At 32.6% G+C, this 19,354-nt stretch overlaps 1 protein-coding gene and 1 long non-coding RNA gene across 3 annotated transcripts in view; one reads left to right on the top strand and one right to left on the bottom strand.

Moving 5' to 3' along the window:
* The window catches only part of LOC141455859 (neurotrimin-like), a 433,945-nt gene extending 414,834 nt beyond the window's left edge, over positions 1-19,111 (top strand). For both annotated transcript variants that reach the window (XM_074131299.1, XM_074131298.1), the window contains exons 7-12: positions 10,204-10,301; positions 13,298-13,472; positions 14,692-14,861; positions 15,045-15,246; positions 16,572-16,616; positions 17,979-19,111. In XM_074131299.1, coding sequence (XP_073987400.1) covers positions 10,204-10,301; positions 13,298-13,472; positions 14,692-14,861; positions 15,045-15,246; positions 16,572-16,616; positions 17,979-18,091 — 803 coding nt within the window. In that variant the 3' untranslated portion in view covers positions 18,092-19,111. The remainder of the gene's footprint in view (positions 1-10,203; positions 10,302-13,297; positions 13,473-14,691; positions 14,862-15,044; positions 15,247-16,571; positions 16,617-17,978) is intronic.
* LOC141455868 (uncharacterized) lies at positions 1,018-6,257 on the bottom strand. The gene is made up of 3 exons (XR_012459500.1): positions 5,916-6,257; positions 1,475-1,643; positions 1,018-1,293 (listed from the first exon to the last, which is right to left on the bottom strand). It is a non-coding gene; the product is annotated as an uncharacterized lncRNA (long non-coding RNA).
* Positions 19,112-19,354: the final 243 nt, after the last annotated feature.

Below are 19,354 nucleotides of genomic sequence, written 5' to 3'. Positions count from 1 at the left end.
TCCCTGCAGGAAAGTAAACATCATAAACCAACAGTATTCTAGTTTATTATTAAGGACGACTCTTTCTCCTTTAAGACATTTCAATTTCTTTATTTATTCAAGAAATTAAAGAAAACTAAGGTTAACTCTTTCAGTTAATGTACTTTTGTAAGGTAAGATTGGTTCTTCCCCAGTTGAACACAATGGGTGGAGTAGCAGCCGACTAATACTGGTTTTGGTTACTGTTTTATTCTAATTGATGTTTAAACCATAATTTTAGCTTATTTATTAAAACGAATCTATCTTTTTTCAAGGTAGCAAGAATCATATAACTTTTTTTTTGTAATGATAGCTCCTTGAAAACAATTTTTTTTTTAAACCTGCTTTGAAACTCTTTTTTTTCTTATTTCAAGTAAGAGGAGGCAATGCATTCTGCCAAGGGTGAAACTCAGGTCCCTTCCAGCCCTAATCTTCGAGAAATGTGGTTTCACTGATCTGCACCTTCATGATCTGTTATTTAATGTAACTTAGATATTCACTAGTGAATAGTTAGCACAGTTTCTACCGTGTAAATTAAACAAATTGGTAAAAGCAAAACATGAGTTGGTTGCATTTAATAAACGAATGTACGTTTCAGACTAAACCAACAAGCTAGTGAAGCTGTAAAAGAGAAACCTAAACTGGTAATATTTCTTCAGGAATGTTTACCCACAAACCTTTCTAAGGAAATTTATTCAGATTGGGTGCTATTGGTGGAAAAACAAGTGCCGTCTGCTAGGACTGTACCATATTCACAGCTCTTTCTTTTCTGCATTTGGTTTTATGTATTTTTATTTTACTAATTCTCATTCTATAAAACAATATGCAAAAGACAGTGGACTTTATGAATTAATTTTTATTTTTAAAACCCCGTATTTGAAATTGGACATCTTTAACCGGAGATTCCACAAGTCAAAGAGCTGCAGTTGATATTTAAATTGAAAACAAAGTTGACAAAAGACTAAAATATTTCACATGCTGTTTGAACACTTGCCTGATTATTAACTTGTATTAAAAAGGCAGATATTAATGATATCAATGTCCTCCGTTCTGTAGTAATCAGGCAAAAGTGACATCCATGTACTTTGTGGTAACTCCTGAAGTTGCCATAAAATGAGTTCCGCAGCATTTATTTCACTATATCTTTATCTTTAAAGCGCAGCAAGTTTATCGTTATTTTATTTTAGTCAAAACTCACTATTTACGATGATTGTAGATAAAACTTTATATTTCTGTAAAGTCCTTGAAAATATTCTGGCAATTGTCTCGAGTTACCTGTTGATAAATAAAGTTGACAGTGACAAAACGTTCCTCCAAAAAATTTCCGGTTGGTTTATTTAGCTCTTCACTTTCTTTACTCTTCAACACTTGATTAGAGATAATTTTAACATGAAGTTAAACAGTAGGTTACTTCTCTTCAGAATGTATTTATATACTATATAGTAGATCCACTTACTTGATTCGAGGGTAAATATTGACTTGTGCAGACAGTTATTTGCAACTAGCCTGGACACTTCATGGCTGGTTGGAAGGCGCCAAGAACAAAAAGAAGAGGAAACGAAAACTTCCTTCAAAATTGATTTTACGATTGCTTACTCTATTTGTAGATAAACGTGAAGTAGCACCTGAAAGAAATTCTGCAAAATTAGTGCGACAAACCTCATTTGATGTGCAGCGCTAGACATTTTGAAAACTTAAAAGGTTTTGTAAACAAAATTCGGGACAAGTTTCTTTTAACTTTAATAGAATTTATCTGAGAGTTTTTATTAGAAACAGATTCAGAACAATGTGTTTAAGCCTTATGTGTTTTGTATTAGCTTAAGGATGCAGTTCGGGTTTTATACTGGAATACCAAGGCGCCACGGTAGCCGAGCGGTTAGAGGCGAGACCTGTAAAGCTAATATATTGTATTGTGGTACTGGGTTCGATTCCCGGTCTGAGGCCTTGGATTTTATTTAATGGTTAATAAAAGAAATTTACAGTAAAGCATGTTTGCTAGTCGCCTCCGTTCACAACACCTAATTGGTAGTTGCACGTAAAGCCCGCCTGAAAAAATAGGCAATTACTTTACCTTTACTGGAATACCAGCAGGATGCCAAGGACTCTAACAAAGTGTCTACGACTAATTGACTTCCCCTTACGGGCACCTCAGAGGGCTGCGTGATATTGCAAAACCCTGACAATTAAAAAATGAAACAAAATTTCAAAATAACTCAAGAAAAATCCTTCCAGCAAAGAATGATTTTTGTAAACAGCTGTTACAAACAGAAGCATTCAAAGATATGACATACAGTTTCGTTCATGTAGACGGTGCACTTCTCGCTTCTACTTGCAGAGTCTCATGCTGATAGATCTCTGCTTACCTCCTGTGTTTCAGCAACATATTCTGACTTTTTTTTTTTTTTTTGAAAAAGGTTCAAACTTAGTTTTCTGTTTCGGTTTAACAAAACTTATCACTTCTGTAACAAAGTTTTAGATCTGAAATCGTTCTCCTGAATGGTGATTTTACTGGACGGGTTTTTCAACTTTTCTTGTATAATCACAGACCTCAGAACCTTGGAGGTGGTCAACTTTTCATGCAGTGCCCGAGCATCTACTGAAAAATGAAGATTTTGCTTGGCTCTTATCTCCTTAGACTAGAGTACTGAGTAGCCCAGATATATTTCAACTCATTCACATTTCAATCAATCGCACCATCAACGTTTAAGGCAAGATAACCAACCGAATGTTAACTCGTACTTTTCCTGATCAAACCATTTAAGTTCTTCTACTCTAATCACTAAAACCAAACAACCCCTACCTATTTAGACCATTGTTTAAAAACATTTTTCATGACTTTCAAAAAAAGTCAATTTAAAATTTTTTGGTGTAATTGCAATTAGTTAGAGAAAGTATTAAAATACTTTAAGATTTAATTTAATATGCGGAATGAATGTGTTAGTGTAATATTTGCTTGTATAGTAATTATTTACTCAATATGCAAATCAGTAAGAAGTTATTGTGGTGGAATTAATTTCATAAAGCGACTCATACAGAGTAGTTCAGCGTTGGCTCTCATTCTACTGCTTTCCCGCCGTCAGCGTGAGCTCGCTCTTCACTTGGTATGCATTAGCTTTAGATTCGCTCAATTAGATAACGCAAACCGTATAAAATAAAGTCTGCAACTTCAATAATCTCTCTACTGCTGCACAAAATTCGCTAATATCAGTGCTCCTTGTTTTCAATAATGCTCTAAGTTAGAAATGTCTCAATTTTACATTTTTTTTAGTATCTCATTCTCCTGGTGAAGGGAAGTATTGTGATTTTCCAAATTGAGTTTTCATCTCGGAGGTGTGCGATTGAACTATTATTCCTTTTTGGCAATATTCAGGTAGATGCATGGAAAAATGTCACCTTCTTCACCACCTAGCAACTCTCAAAATTCTAAATCTTTGAGTTATGGCTCAAGTTTATTCGGTTTATTGGTGCCTCCTATGATTCGGTTTGATTCGGATACGTGGTTTATAGAAGTCTCTTCCATCTTCACATAGAATCTGCTTGACTGGCCATCTCGTTCTAAGCCCAGACTTTTCTCTCAAAAAGATTCTAGGAAGGTAGCTCCTCTCCTCCAATCCAGGTAACTCTTCAAGCGATTCGCTGGTGCAACTCACTTCTCCGGATGTTCCCACAAATTAAGTTCACCAAGCCTCCAGGAAAGTTCTAAGAAGAGAAAAGAGCCAGTAGTCTTCCGGCGTTAACCGTTCCCTGGCGTCAATTGCACAAACACCTTTTCCAAATATTCCAAAGATGGTTCCCAAAATTAAAAAATTAGTTGTATTCTAGAGAGATGTACACCTCCTTTCCAGGAAAACCTCCAAAAAAAACAGAGAACCGTCAACGTTTCTTCCATTCTCCCTTCTAAACTTTCTGTGGGGAATAGGGGTAGGCTGTTGCGTATCCCACAAAAGAATAACAGGAAAAATGTAATACTTTGCGTTGACAGGTTCATTTCTATGCAAACATTCCCTGTGCCCTAGAATAAAGTACCTATTTTTTCCTTACCCAGGTTACCAAGTTTTTCCGAACATTCCGGAACCACTTTTGGGTTCAGCTGTTTTGACTATTTGTATTGGACTTAGCTGTTGGATAGCTATTTCGTGAAGCTGTTAAATTGTACCATCACTGATTTTAAATGTGGTTTGTGGGTGAAATAACATCTAGAAAAGCCAATTAGGTAAATTGTCGCAACGTTTTGGTCGTGAACCAGAAGTGCACTTCTGGAGAAAATTGATTCCTCAGGGTGTCTGAACGGAATTAATAATAGTCTGAATTTAACTGCAAGCAGGGTAGAGTTAGTTGAACTGCAAATGCTGTTGGAGTCGAGGAGACAGTGGACCGATTAGGGAATCTGATCCTACCTCCCTCCAAGCTGGGATTCATTAGACTTTTCAATTTGCGATCCCCTTTATACGGTGAACGAACGCACTCAACGAATGAAGAGAAATTACTTTTCAGAGGATTTAATTTCTTTACCCAAAGATTGTGGGCTGACGACCAAAGCATGGCTACTCCTCTCACTAAGAATCAAATTGCTATTGAATCAATTTGATTAATAATGTACTTAACAATGCCTCTATTTCTCTCGCACATTTCATTTTCTCGCTGTCAATACTCTTGTCAAATTTTCTACATTTTGTAAAAGCAGTAAAAGTAAATTTCTTTACTAGTCCACTTTATATTCCTTCCGTATATTTTCAATTCTTTAAACCACCATAATTCAAAAAACTGTTCTAAAATCCCATAAATCATTTAAATGACAAAAGAACATTCTTTCTGTGAGTATTTCATCAAGCAGGTTTCTATGTAACGTAAGGGGATGGAAAAGTTACTCTCTTGGAGGAGATAAATGTTTGTTTTAATAAATAATGGAAAAACCATTTCAAAAGTGATATTTACAAATGTCTCTATAATTTGAAAAAATTCAAATTTTTTATTAGAGCTACCAACAAATTAATGAACATTAAAGGCAAGTAAGCACCAAGATTCATTGTTGGGAACTGCGTCTGGACATCTCTCGGTATTGAATCTTTGCAATTATTGTGTATTGCGATCCATCTAAAATAGGATTCTCTATGCGTATTCATAATCGCCTTAAAGCCAGTTTTTGGTATTATTTCGGAGTCTACCATCTACGGAATCTACGGAGTCTAAAACTTCCTCGGTGTATGTGGGATGGACATTTCTTTGGCCTTGAATTATTGGAAGTGTACACGAGACTTATTAATCAATCTCAACTTGCGAAGGAAGTAATGTGACTGACTGATGCAAGCCAAAATTGTCTCCTTGAAATCTATACAAACATTTATAAACATACGTTCCTTAAACATTTATTATAATTATTACACAGAATCTACTGTAGTCATTCTCACTAAATTTCGGAATTCCATTTCGCCTTCACATCACAGGATATTGCGAAGATCCTGTCCATGTTTGTAAACAGAACAATGTGTTTTGTTTGTTTTCTTAAAAGCATTAACAAAGCTCCGGATATCCTCTACCTTGATTTCCATAAACGAGAAGTTGCGTCACTGACACAACAAACTACGTTATTAAGATTTGCAGAGCTCTTCGGCAATAAACCAGTTAGTGATTTAACTAGGCAATATGTTCATTCTCATTAAGTGGTTAACTTCATTCCTACCGTTCCTGAACTTGGTGAGAAATTCCATTTATGTAATCAAATTACAAAACAAGAAGAATAGAAACAAATATTAAAAACTACAGTTATTTCGTTTTTCGATTTCTCGGTAATGGTTTTTCAGATTGCCAACGAATTGCATTCCATTGGATTGGTTATATTATAACAGTTTGCAATAACGTTTGCTAGAAAAAAAAATAAACAAATTAAAACTACTAACCAAGGGCAAAAAGTGGTCTGTGGTGTGTTTAGTTAGTAGTGTGTTGGAGTGCATACTGGCCATTGTAAAGGGGAGCCACATGTTGCATGAATTATCCCCACGTTTCCCTCTTCGAAACAGTTTTAACCAGAATGCAGAAACTTTTAAACAGAGATGTAAATGTTAACCATTCAGTGAGGTTCGTTAAACAGCCGCTGCTGTCGTGCGCGCACTGTGGTCTAATTATATGTGTATTATTACAATAATTGTAAGCTGTGTGGGTAACTTGGGCATATTGTTCAATATTTATGTATGGTAATACGTGTGGAATACATTGATGGTAATGTCTTCACCTCACCCAATTTTTTCTTTCTTTATTTTTTTTGTGCGTTTATTTAACTTACACCATTTCTGTAGAACATCTTTGCGTTGTTTACAATCTCCGTGTATTGACAGTTACTTTTGTTAGATCTAACTTGTAACAGCTATAATTAATGGTAAATATTAATCCAATTTATTTAATTATTAGATTTAAAATATTGTATAAACATTTTGTCGGGGGTCAACCTAATTTAATTTTAGTTTTGAAAATAACCATAATCATTGTTGTTATAAATTAAAAAAGATAATGCAGGGATTTCTGGGCCCCGATTTTCTTCTTTTTCCATGAAAACACATCAATATCATGTTTACTCTCTTAAAACGCTTGTTTTAACTTCATGGAGGAAGTGTAAAATCCCGTAATTGTTATTCAATGAACTTGCGTTCTTCAGGGTTTCCTAGCTACTAATAATGTGAATGTATAGGATCAGAGAAGTAGGAACTAGGCATAGTCTATTCAAGTATTCAAGATTCTGTCTTCATTTCAGTCAGTAACTGTGAGGTGTTACATCAAGGAATAGTTGTTAGAGTTAGGTTTCTAGCCTGGGGTGCATATTACCAAAATTTAGGACGATGGGCACTGGTTGAGCATCCATCGCAGCAAAATATATACTCCGGCCCAGTAAGAAAGACCTGGCTGGGACCTTCACTTATGGTTCAAAGTCGGTTGGAGTATTTGGTCTGCAGAAGTGGTCATAGGTGTTAACAGATGGCACACTTGACCAACAAGGTCTTTTGTGTCACGCCTGATTGGATATTTTCGCTGTGCTTGAAATTCAAAGAAAATAAGTCCCTCCCACTAGAACAACAATAAGTCTTTTTTGACTGCAGGGCCTATTATTGTGTTTAGATAGCTATTTGTCTATCCATTTGGTACAGTATTACATGAACTGTAGATTTTTTTTCAGCCCAAAAGAATTATGAAGGAAACTTCATGCTTTGAAGACTGGAAAGTGACGGAGATATTGTCGGACAACTAGTTTCTGATTTTTGGCAGAGTAGGTTTTAGTTTTGCTCACTTATTTACTAAATAACTGGCAATTGTTTCGGCCACTTCAGGATGATTTTTCAGTATTTTAAAATTATGTAATTACTTTTACTAGTTACAAATTTTCTTTCTCAAGCTACAATGGCCATGTTTATGCACAGCAAACCACTATAGGCACGTTCCTTAACAATACCAGGGCTGACTATTGCGGCGTTTGCCATTTGAACTCTACCAGTTCACTGGTATTATATTCGTTTTGGTTCTGCTGTACACGTTATATTTTTGCATTCCGTTGCATAAATAGGAAATAAAAATATTAGAAACCTGTGATGCGTATGATTGTCATTTTTAATTAAATGTTTGCAACTGATGCTAAAACATTACTCTGCCTTCAAAAGACTCAAAACAATAAATTATGAATGACCTGGGAAGTTTGAGTTTCATTAAAATAATCTCTTTGTTAGTATAGCTAATTTTGAGTAACAAAATTGTTTTATTTTAAAACGAATTTATAATTGAGGGTCAATTTCAGAGAAAGTCAATTACTAAAAATAGGTATTCTCTTTGTTAATGTTTTTTATTTCAAATGAAAACCGTGATAATGCTGAAAGGTTGTCGAAGTGATACCCAAAACAGAGTAATGATATCGCCTCGAGGCAGACAAGTAGGAGATGCTACAAAAAAGAAAGCCTCAGGGTCTGTAGCAGATTCCTGTAGCCATGGGAATCTCACGGTCCCTAGCCAGATGGCCTCCTACATTTCTCTCTCCTTTCCTTGATTTTCGTCCTGTTTTCTTCTTCCCTCCGGTGTTCTCTTTTTTCTATTTTTTATTTGCTTCAGCCGACATACTTTATCAGTTACAACGTCTTATTCTTTATATTGTATTTGTTTTTTTGTTGCTCCACAGATAAAATATCTTTATTTTAACGCAAACAAAAATAAAAACAAATTTCATTTACAACGAAGCTTATATAACAGATTATAGTTTTTTTATTCTAACTTTGATCAGGCCATTGCTGAACTATACTTTTAAAAAAAAAAAAATCTCTTCTTTGACGAACAAAAAGTTTCTGTGAAACTCTCACGCTTTAGGCAAGTTGGTTTTGAAAAGAAATGATGTCCTGGAGAAACAAGGTACCGCAACATCTTTTCTGGAATTCAGTCCTTCTCCGGGTGTCCTTAGAAGGTTTCCTGAAGATAAATAGAAAATGAATGGATTTAGAAAAGTTATTATAATTGCTTGTAATGAGGTACCCAGCTAGTAATTAGAAAATACCTTGCTTCATAAAAGTGGTGATAACTGCTTGAAAGAGAGAACTCATATGGAGCAATAGAAGTGTAATTTTTGAGAAGTGCAACCGTGCTTTTTTATCGAAAACGATCTCAATGATTTTCTTCATGTAGATCTATACATATTTCCAGAAAATTGTTTTTAGGTAGATTTGGGGGAGAGTTAAAGCTCCCTTAAAATATCATCTAAACGTGATATACCATAATAGTGTATTCATTAGGTTTTTAAAAATTCAAATTTAAAGAAAATCATAATCTCTTTTACCTAGTTTCTGTTAGAATCAATAAATAAAAAGTTAAAAAAAAGACTAAAGTGTTATTTTAGGTTATAATAATAATAGACAGAAAAGTATTCTCCCAGATTAGTGGACAAATGAGGACAAAAGGGATGAATAGTATGTTATATAGAAGGGATGTTAGCTGATTGAAATGACCGATACACAAATCTGTTCGTGACAGAGGTTGCATGGATGTGTGTGGGGAAGGAGGAGAGTACGTCATCATGAATTTTGTTGAACCTCCATTCCTCCACGTGCCGCCCCCAAATGGAGACAAGAGGGAGAGAGAGAGATATCTCCCAGACATCCATCCTGTTTATTATGAGAGTTGGGGGCAGTCGGTTGTAGTAGTATAAATTCCCAATCCAACAGCCCGTACCATAGGACATCCTCTACCAGAACCACTTTTCCACTACCAAAACACCTCCTCTACCACCAATGGTTTGTACGCCTTCACCCCCTCATTCTGTTCAATACACTACCGCAGCAGGATTGTCTCATCAGATTCTCGGCTGTGAAAGTGGGAATGCCGTGCTGTGGTATGGTAGTTATTTGGTACTGGTTGGATGCCTTTTTTTGATGATGATTTCACTTGGACACATGCCAGTTATTATCCAACGATTGTATGGAAATTTTATTGGTGTCACAAATATCATAACACACATTTATATATGATGTCTCTACTAAACATATTGTTATGTGCGCATATTCCTTTATTAAGTGTAATATACATAAATATATGGGAATTTTATTTTAACATGGAAGATAAAACATTCTATCTTTGAATAAATATTTAAAAAGAAAATAATAATAAATCTTACCTAAGTACAACTTCTTTAAATATTTATGGAACGACACTGCAAAAATAAAGGAACACAGCAGTATAACTTAGTAAATAACACTGCAAGTATTTGACTATTCTATTGTTCCTACATTATTTGAAAAAATGAAAATAAATAAATAAGCCAGCAGTTGCTTATTTATTGAATTATAAAATTACCAAATCAAGTTACTGATAAGTAAATAATGAAATATTATTAAAATAATGATTTTCATCCATTTGTGCACGCTTGTTTTCTGTCACTCTCAGTGATTACAAATTAGCATCACTGTTCAGAGTTTATTATTTTTTTTTTTTATCAAGAGTCTGTAGGGAGAGCTTCTGTCATGTAGCCACTGACACTAACTGACAACTCCATCTTTTCCCACTCAATTCTCAAAAACTGAATTTTATATCGATGAACTAAGTGAGTTTTATATTATTAGATTTCCTACATATCATAGCCTAACTAACTTGAACAGACTTTTACAAATGTATACATACATTTGTCCAAAAAAAGAAAAACATTGATATGAGATTTTCTATTTGCAGATAGTCCTGAAGTGGAAGCAGATGAACCCTGGATACATTCTGGGATTGGAAACCAAGCAGTTTTAACTTGTACTGTATACGCAGAACCAGAAGCACAGGTAAATTAAAACTAGAGTAGAACTAAATATTTTGGGAATTGGAGAAGGTCCCAGCTCTAGAAGAGGAGGCGCTATTTTTTTAAAAACTATTACAAATGGTAAAATGGTGGTAAAATGGTAATCATACCGATGTTGCTGTGCACTAGGTCATTAACGTGACTAGAATTGTAACATCAAGATTCTCAAGAAGTATTCAAAACAACTATTTTAGATTTGCCATTACCTCTTCTTGACATTCTTAAACCAACAATCGTACAACCAACGAAAACTCTTTTAGAATCTCAGTCACTCCTTATTTAAAATCTGTTCACTGATCCTATGCTATTAATGCTATCTTCCTCCACTCGCAGCCTAGTATAACCTCACTTTTCTATTCTTCAAATTACTCATTGAAGATTAAGATATGTATGATATGAATCATTTAACAAAATACAATAATATGAAATAAAAAGAAAAAAAATCCTATTTTCTTCGTTAGATATCTCTCTGTTAGATTCAATTTAGTTGACAGAATAGATACTATAATGATATAGAATAAAGCTGCCATTAATACTCGCATAAGTAGGACTGTTTAATGTTACATTAAATGGTTGTTTGGAAGATAGTGTGCTATATAGGATCTTATAGAGTTTAGTAGAAAGGTGGATTTCAGTAGCACACCCACACATACCTTGAACCATAATACCCCCAGGGAGAGTGATGGTGGAGAGTTCACGTTGATGATATGGAGTAACATGAAGTAATTGACGTGATCTAGGTTAATTATATACAACATCGCCTTCCTAACTTCACTCCCTTGCTGCGGATATAGAACACACCCTGTACATAGTTAGCAGTAAGCTAGGTATCTATCTAGCTCTAGCTACAAGCTATATCTATATAACTACATCAATCCCCTCTACACCCAAATAGATGTAGCCTTCTCTACTACTTATTAGTACACTCAATATACCATTACATTAACATTAAATATGTAACTCCATTTACAAATCCAAATATAAAAACATTTTAAACGGTTTTAAGTTATATATCGTATAATATAATAAGCTTCATATAAGCTTTGATTTGTACGTGCTCTAGTTTAGATTCGATTTTTTAACAACTGGAGTACGCTGATTACATTCATGTAAGCTAAAATACATACTTTTTTAATAAAGGAGCTAATCGAACTTTAGGGCTATTAGAATTTCTTTTGACGCTAAATAATAAAAGACTAAATAATGAGTCATTCCTTTTCCAAAAATAGCCATGATATTGCTATGGAATAAAGTTACACCACGGCTACAGTAGCATGTGAATGGCTGTGTGGAAAACATTGGTGATTTGTAAACGCCATGAGGCCTTGTGGATCTGCAAAGTTTGGTTAGTCTTTGGTGGACGGAAACCTCTCCGAGTGCACTCGATGGCTTTCAAAGGCTTGCTTATTAGTGTAGGATAAGTGCCATGAAAACCACAGCCACTGAAGGTTCTTCTAGATTTACAGCTATTTCAATTCTACATCTACGGTGTACTCAGAGCTTCGGAAACTCGGCTGTGACTGGGGAAAGCGCCGATCTACTCTTGGCAGATCGTCTTTTCCTCTAGCCTTTAAAAATTATTTTTTTTAATTAATTTCGAATATTTTAATTTTGCTAATAACACAAGATATTTCTAAGAAATATTATTATTTTTAAATTGAAGTATTTAGAGTAGAGTTCTTTTCTCTAATTAAACAAATGCTCTTCTTCCCTTTTTAACGATTATTCCTCACTAATCTCAAATCGGAGCCAGAAAGGATCTCAACATTGTTTGGTTTCTCTTTACTTTCTCCATTCTGCTGTTACAACTTACCTTCTCGCAATTTCTTTAAAACGTTTACTCAGAAAATATAGCGGACATCGGCATTTTCTTTAATAAAGTTAGCTCCAATCATTAGCACCTACTGACAATCCCCTTTTTCCTTAAAAACAAGATATAAGCTTCGTGGGATTTTTTTACCATCAAAAATTTTGTTAGCAGGAAGACAATGCCCTGGAAATAATTATTTAAATTGCAACCCCAAAACATGTCTTTATAATTCCCCTCATAAGAGTTGTGAGATTAGATTATTACAAAAAAAAAAAGAAAGAAAAAAGTCGTTTTATAGTGTCAATTGCATTTGGCCTGTGTCGTTTAAATGTTCACGTTTGAACATGCCGCACTATCTGTTGGCAAAGTTTGGAAATACAGTGAGTTTCTCTGTCTATACTCTGACTACAGCAACCTAATTTTACTTAAATATTCCTTTTTGCAAATATTGTTTCCCAGCATTAATTTATCATCATTATTTTCTTACTTCGTTGCAATGAAAATTCCAAATATTGCATTATATTGTAATTTCCAAAATTATGAATGGTTTTTGAAGGTATTCTACCTATTAGTTATAGCTTTTTTCCCCTCTTACTCTGAGTTTTATTTTTTCGAAAAGACACATTTGTGGAAAAAGTGAAATAGATATGAAGGAAGGTTTAGTTGCATGTAAAAGAAACACAATGTAAACTGCTGAGGTAATATTTGTTGCAGACAATAAATGAATTATTTGTTGTCAATTCTGCTCAATAATATCACAAGATTCATTTTGTAGCCTTCAAGAAATAAATTAATTTTACGAAATATTGGCCTGAATTAAAAAAAAAGATGTAGTTTTGTTTATCTCTACCCAAGAAAAAAAAAAAAAAATAAGGTGAAAAAATTGTAATATTTTCCCAATTATAATTTTGGGTGCACGAGACTTTGGGGCACAAAAAATAGAGTATTTTCATCATGAATAATCTTAAAATATTTCCTTTTTCTTTGTAGTAAAATTCGATCTTTTGAATTGTACGTTTTTCAAGGGTATTTCTAGATAAAATAAGGAATGATTTCGACGTTTTAAATTAAATCATTTCAAGAATATGGACGGTTAGAATTGTGTGTGAATTAATCTCATCAGTTTTATTATTATTATTATTATTATTATTATTTCTTTGTTTTTACAGGTACGTTGGTACAGATCAGCATTGAAACTGGATGTTACAGACGATCATATAACAGAAACTCGAGGTAACAGACACAGGCTGATAATTAGACAAGTACAACTTCAGGACCTGGATAACTATACTTGTGAAGCTTATAACTACCTTGGCAAATCTCGACAATATATTTTATTATCAGGTAATCATTTATTTCAGGCAATTTGCACCAATTACATTATATTCAAAATACTAATTATTGATAGTTGAAAGATTTTTAGGTTGACATTGATAATTGAAATGAGGATTGTTTAGGATTTTTTTTTTCTTCATTTTTATTTTTGTAAGGGACGTTTTTCTTGAAGTAAATTTGTTTCTACTTCTTCAACGAAAGTTTCCTCTACAATTTCTCACTGTCCATCACCGAACAGTGAGCTAATGAGAAAATCTAAGGGCCAGTAGGTAGGTTCGAACTCGTGATCTACGCGTTGGAATCCAGTATTCGTTAACCACTGAACTAATCCTCTTTCTCTTCATCTAAAATTACTCGACTTCCTCTTACTTCATAAAGATTCTAACTCACCAATTTTTTTTCAGACTTCGAATATCTGAGTTATATTTTATTCTTACCAATATAGTACAGGTTACTATAAATTAATTTTACATCCAAGGAAGCTTAACTCTAAGACATCCACCTACGGAATTTTTATTAAAAAAGTAAATTAAAAATGTTAGCTTTGTATGTAATGTATAAACCAGTTTAAAGAAAAAGTTTAGGAATCATGTTCGAAGAAAGTGAATCGTCCATTGATAAAAGAGATAATTCAGATCGATGAATTTTTTCAGCCTCGATTTTGGAAACAAATGTAACCCTCTTAGATACAGTTATACATGAAAATTGCGAAGTTATGAATCTCCTTATAAACAATTAACACCCTAAAGTTTAAAGAAAATTGCAAGGAATCATTCATTATCGAGGAAAATCTCAAAGTACTTAATCTCAAAATTTCTTCATTAAATGGCGCATTAAGTCAGCCGATTTTTCCCAAATTTTAAAATTAAGTTCCATTTTTGGTTATTAATTTTACATTGATGAACAAAAGAATATAATATTTTTAAAAGATGGTACTTTAGAGGTGGGTTTATCTGAAGAAACTGTAATCAATTTTATTTTTTTGTAAAAAGTATTTCCTTAAAAGTTATAGAACTATATGTATACAATTGGTATACTTAGTTTTAATAAAATCGATGAAGCCTTTTTTGATATGAAGGACTGACAAAAATAGTGTTTCTTTTGGCTGACCGGTGAAATCTAAAAATCTATTTTAATTATGCGGATTATAAATCAAATTCATTTAGCAAATCATTTATACAATTCCATAAAAATGAAATTATTTATTAATTTGTTTTTATTGTATTAGGTAAGCCTCATGTTGCAATATTCCGTAGTCCGGCGGTTTCCAAATGGCGAGATAGTTACAATATCTCATGGTCAGTGTTCAGCTATACTCCACTTGAAGAGCATAAATTATATTACAGACAGAAACAATTCAGAGGACAACTTCACAATTCTCTTCAACCGGAGAAATGGGTACAAACGTTTTGCTTTATTTTATAGATAATAAAATATCTAATTTGATATTATCGTCTAACAATTTGGAGTCCTAATGGTTTTAATTGTAACCAAATTTAAAAATTGATTACAATATATTCTTCAAATGGTTAAATGCATAAAATAAAATAAAAATAGAAATTTAATGAATTATTATTGCAGGGCAATTTAACATTTTTGCATCTAAGGGAATGGAATGAAGTTTCCTTACCATCTAGTCCAAATAGTGATATCACTCAAGAAATGTCTTATCTTATTAGAAAATTAGACTCTGATACAAAGTATGAAGCCAAAGTGCAAGCTAGAAATTCATTTGGTTGGAATAGAATGTCTGAAGTGTTCACATTTTCTACCCGAGGACTTGGTAACGTACTCATTTATATTTTTTCATAAAGACCAAACATAATGAAAAGATCACTCGGCTTTTACATTTTACTTCAAAGCATTTATCTAACTTTCCACTACCTAATAGTCTCTTATACCAACTATAGTTTTAATATTTATTATCCGGAATGATTGTGAAATCATTTTTTATTGACTATTAAATTATAATTTTCTAAAACTTATCTTTTTGTATGCCTGATTGAATCAACTAAGATCATAATTTCGAATCTAATGGCATCCAAAATCTTGGTATTTTATCTAATCTTAGATTGAGAGGCATTGAAACCACTGACATTATGTTAAATAAGTAACATGCTTAATGTAAGGAACCTGATTGCAGGTTCAGATTCTATCCCACCAATTTATTCTCCTACATAAGACCATTAATTTAAAAAAAAAACAAAAACAAGTATACGTTACTTTATACTTCTCTAATTCTTTTGGTAGACTTAGGCTCCAGAAATTTCTAAAGGCACATATTACCTCTGTTAGCTCAGGTAATGACGAGGTTTTTCTTTTTTAAGCAGACCATTAACATTGGTGGAATTGGTTCTGATAGAAAATATTAAACCTGGAGGAATGTAAAAAATACTCAAAAAATTATGCATAACTGAAAAAGGGTAGCCTAAAGTGTTTTCAATAACAGCGTGAAGTTAGCTCTGAAGCGAGCGTGAAGTTAGCTCTGAAGCGAGCGTGAAGTTAGTTAGCTCTGAAGCGAGCGTGAAGTCCACTCTTCTCCAGTGATTTGCTTTACCAATTTGTTTTTTCTTTTGATTTTCATACTTGTACCATCAAAAACTTCTGAAAAAAATATCGTCTCTCCCAGACACACTCTTTTTTTAGTTGTTATTTTCGAAAATTAGAAATTGCAAAAGCTTTTTATGGTTAGAGCTGTTTTTTGAATGACTTACCGAACCTTGCATCTATACTGTTTTTTTAAATTTTGGACATTTTAACGACTGGTTGCTTTGTTAGCAACCTAAACGGTTTCTTGTCTCTTAATGTGAAGCGATAAAACAAAAGTAAGTGACCGATGAAGACTTAACGAATTTTACAAAAGCCTCTCTGGTTTATTTAGTAGAAATAATTTGTTAAAAGATTTTGTTTTGAAGTACCCCTCATGCGTTTGTTGCCCCCGCAGCCATCTTATTTAGAACTAAAAAAGTACATTTTTAAGTTTTAAGCTCAGTTAATTAAATATAGGATTACAATTCTAGATAAGATCGAAAGAAATCTTAATTTATTTTATTTTTTGATTAGTCAGGAATCAAATAGTTTTAAATAATTAATAATCATGAATTTCAGATGGATATTCCTGGGAACCATCTCAAGATATTTTTCACGCCCCAGGTGAGAGTAAATGTAGTTTAATAATTTTAAGTACTTTCAGATTTGAGACTTGTAATTATTTTTTAAATCAAATATTTCAACGTCTAATTTAACTATAAAATTACTTATTAAATTGTTGTTTACAAATCTTGGGAGAGTAACCACTGGATTTGGAGTGTCACCCTGGGCGTGTCTTTTATCACTTCCTATCGTCAGCACATGTACTTGTTGCAGGACAAATTCTTTAGTTGTAATTTTGAAATAAATAAAACAAAAATTCAAATGAAAAATCAGTTTGAAATCAGATGCAAATTAATTCTCTCAAAAATAATTGGTCTTGTAATCTAAGAGAAGTTGTTAAAGCTATTAATGTGCAAAAGAGACATAAAAAAAACTGGAGCCATTGGAATGGAAATCTTATTCGCTCCCGCCCCTTTATCCACTCTAATATTTATTTCAATGTTGTTCGACGTTAAGAATGAAGAGACTATGTTGCCAGTTGAATTCTAATCTTTTAAGGCCCCGTTCGATTTTGGTACTTTCGCCTTGTTCTAGATCTAGAAATCCCAGAAATTTCAAAACGTGCATATTACTTTGATTATGACTCTTTTTTTTTTTTTTTGGTCTACAGAAAGTTATCTAAATTTTCTAGCTTCTTCCACAGAAATAAATTACAAGAAAGTGAATGAAAGTTTTTAGATGGGAAATACTATTTTGCATTTTATGACATCATCCATTTGTCGATACCTTTTTCAAAAAAAATAAATGGAATTAAGCTCTTCAAATTTGAAATAATTTTTCAGACTCGTAATTGTGCTCCAGATGAATCAGCGAATTATGTTCGTTCACTTTCATGTATCCGATAGCAATTATGAGTGTTTTGCAGACCGAAGTATTGAAGTAATGACAGATTTTGAAGTAAGGAATTAGCTCACGGGTTAGCGTATCCTGGACTCCAATACGGGTTTGAATGCATATGCTAGCCTTTAGATTTTCTCTTCCTAGGAGTTTTTTTTTTACTTCGTACTGTCCGGAGGCCGGCAGTGTACTGAAAAAAAGCTCCAGATGCCAATGACCTCAGATGTTGATGCACCTTAAATTAAAATAAAAAGAAAAAAAAAAATACCACTTTTCTCTGTGAATAGCAAAAAATCCTGCGTTAAAGTATGGCGTAAGAATTTTTATTGTAATTGCTTATTGTTGTTCAAATAAGTTCATTTAGTGCATAACAAATATCGTCCAGTCTGAGCAAATATACTATAAAGAAGCCTCATTTGCATATGTAGAAGATATGTGCCTGAATGATATTATTTACCAATTTATTTCCAAATAGAAATTATCTTTTACTCATTGATATTGTTTTAATTATTTATAAATTTTCAGAGACGGACATCGTCAGAGATATGGGCGTAACGGCTCTTGGTAGAGGAATGACTAAACTATCCACCCCATTGATTGTACTCATACTTCCGGTTGTGCTTAAAATTTGTACGTAGGCATCAGTATACCTAACACTAGAAAATAAAAGATCTATTGATTTCTAAAGCATAGACTAATTTAAAAAATAAATGCATAAGCAAACAAGTGTGGCATAAACAAATATACATTTGGCCGAGAAAATTGAAATGACTTGTGTTTCACACTATTTCTTTCTCTGTAATCTAAACAAATTATTAAATTGTATTTTATGTACGTCCTTTCTAGAAAAACCAAAACTGAAAAAAAATTTACAAAAATGAAATACAAAAAAAAAAAATTCATTGCCCCCTTGAAATTAAAATCATCCTCATTGTAAATATTCATGCTTTTAAAAATAATAATAATAATAATCACAAAACGTTTTTGTGAATGCAGGGTTTTAACAACTAAATGTAATTGAATCCTTCAATTCTATTAAATTGTGTCCCTTTTTAATTTTAAAAGTGGTGTAAAATTAAAAATATATTTATACTTATATTCTTACGTCTTATCTCTTTTCTTTAAATTATTGATTTGTAATATAAAATGTAAATTCACTTTTGAAGAAAAAATGTTTCTATGTTAATTTGTAAAATTAATTACAAGTTTCTATTTATATAAAATTAGTCGCCATATAGACGTATAAGTGTATATTACTGTAAATATAATATAAGCTTTTTCGTAATTAAGTGAAAGAAAAATGTATATATAATATATGTATATAATATAATATACATATATTATATATATAAACTTTATTGAATAGCGAACAGCAGAGAAAGAAAAAAGAAAATATTTTAAGTGACTCTATAATTTAATTCTATTTTCAGTGTGTACAAAGTATTCGTAAATCATTTTCAATAATAAAATTATTTATTTAAAAAAATTGAAATAAATGATTAGATTATATTTTTTAAATATTAATTATTCTATGTGAAAAAAATATTAAGTGGTGAATTATTGAAATTAAAAGGTATTTGTGAAATTTTATGTGTTAAATTAAAAAATTTAAAACAAAGGCCACTTTATAAGTAATAAAATTACTTTGTGAATTTGGATTATTTTGTGTATTTTTGGTTTTATTTATTTTTGTTATAGTTTTGTTTGTTTGTTGTTTTTTAATTGTTTCATGATTGGACGGTCTTTAAGCTCCCCGTAATTGTGAAACGATCTTGTACCTCTCACTCGTTCCGTTTATTTTGGCTGGCACTTTAAGACTACCCTTAAAACATCGCATAATCTTAAGTACCACGCGTACTTGGAGTGACATGACACAAACGAACAGTTTGACTGCAAACTTC

The sequence above is a fragment of the Rhodnius prolixus genome, unplaced genomic scaffold (assembly GCF_049639745.1).
Source record: "Rhodnius prolixus isolate KJV_2025 unplaced genomic scaffold, Rpr scaffold_4, whole genome shotgun sequence".
Lineage (NCBI taxonomy): Eukaryota > Metazoa > Arthropoda > Insecta > Hemiptera > Reduviidae > Rhodnius > Rhodnius prolixus.
The sequence above is the reverse complement of the archived record's forward strand: the minus strand, read 5'-3'. Positions and strand labels throughout refer to the sequence as shown.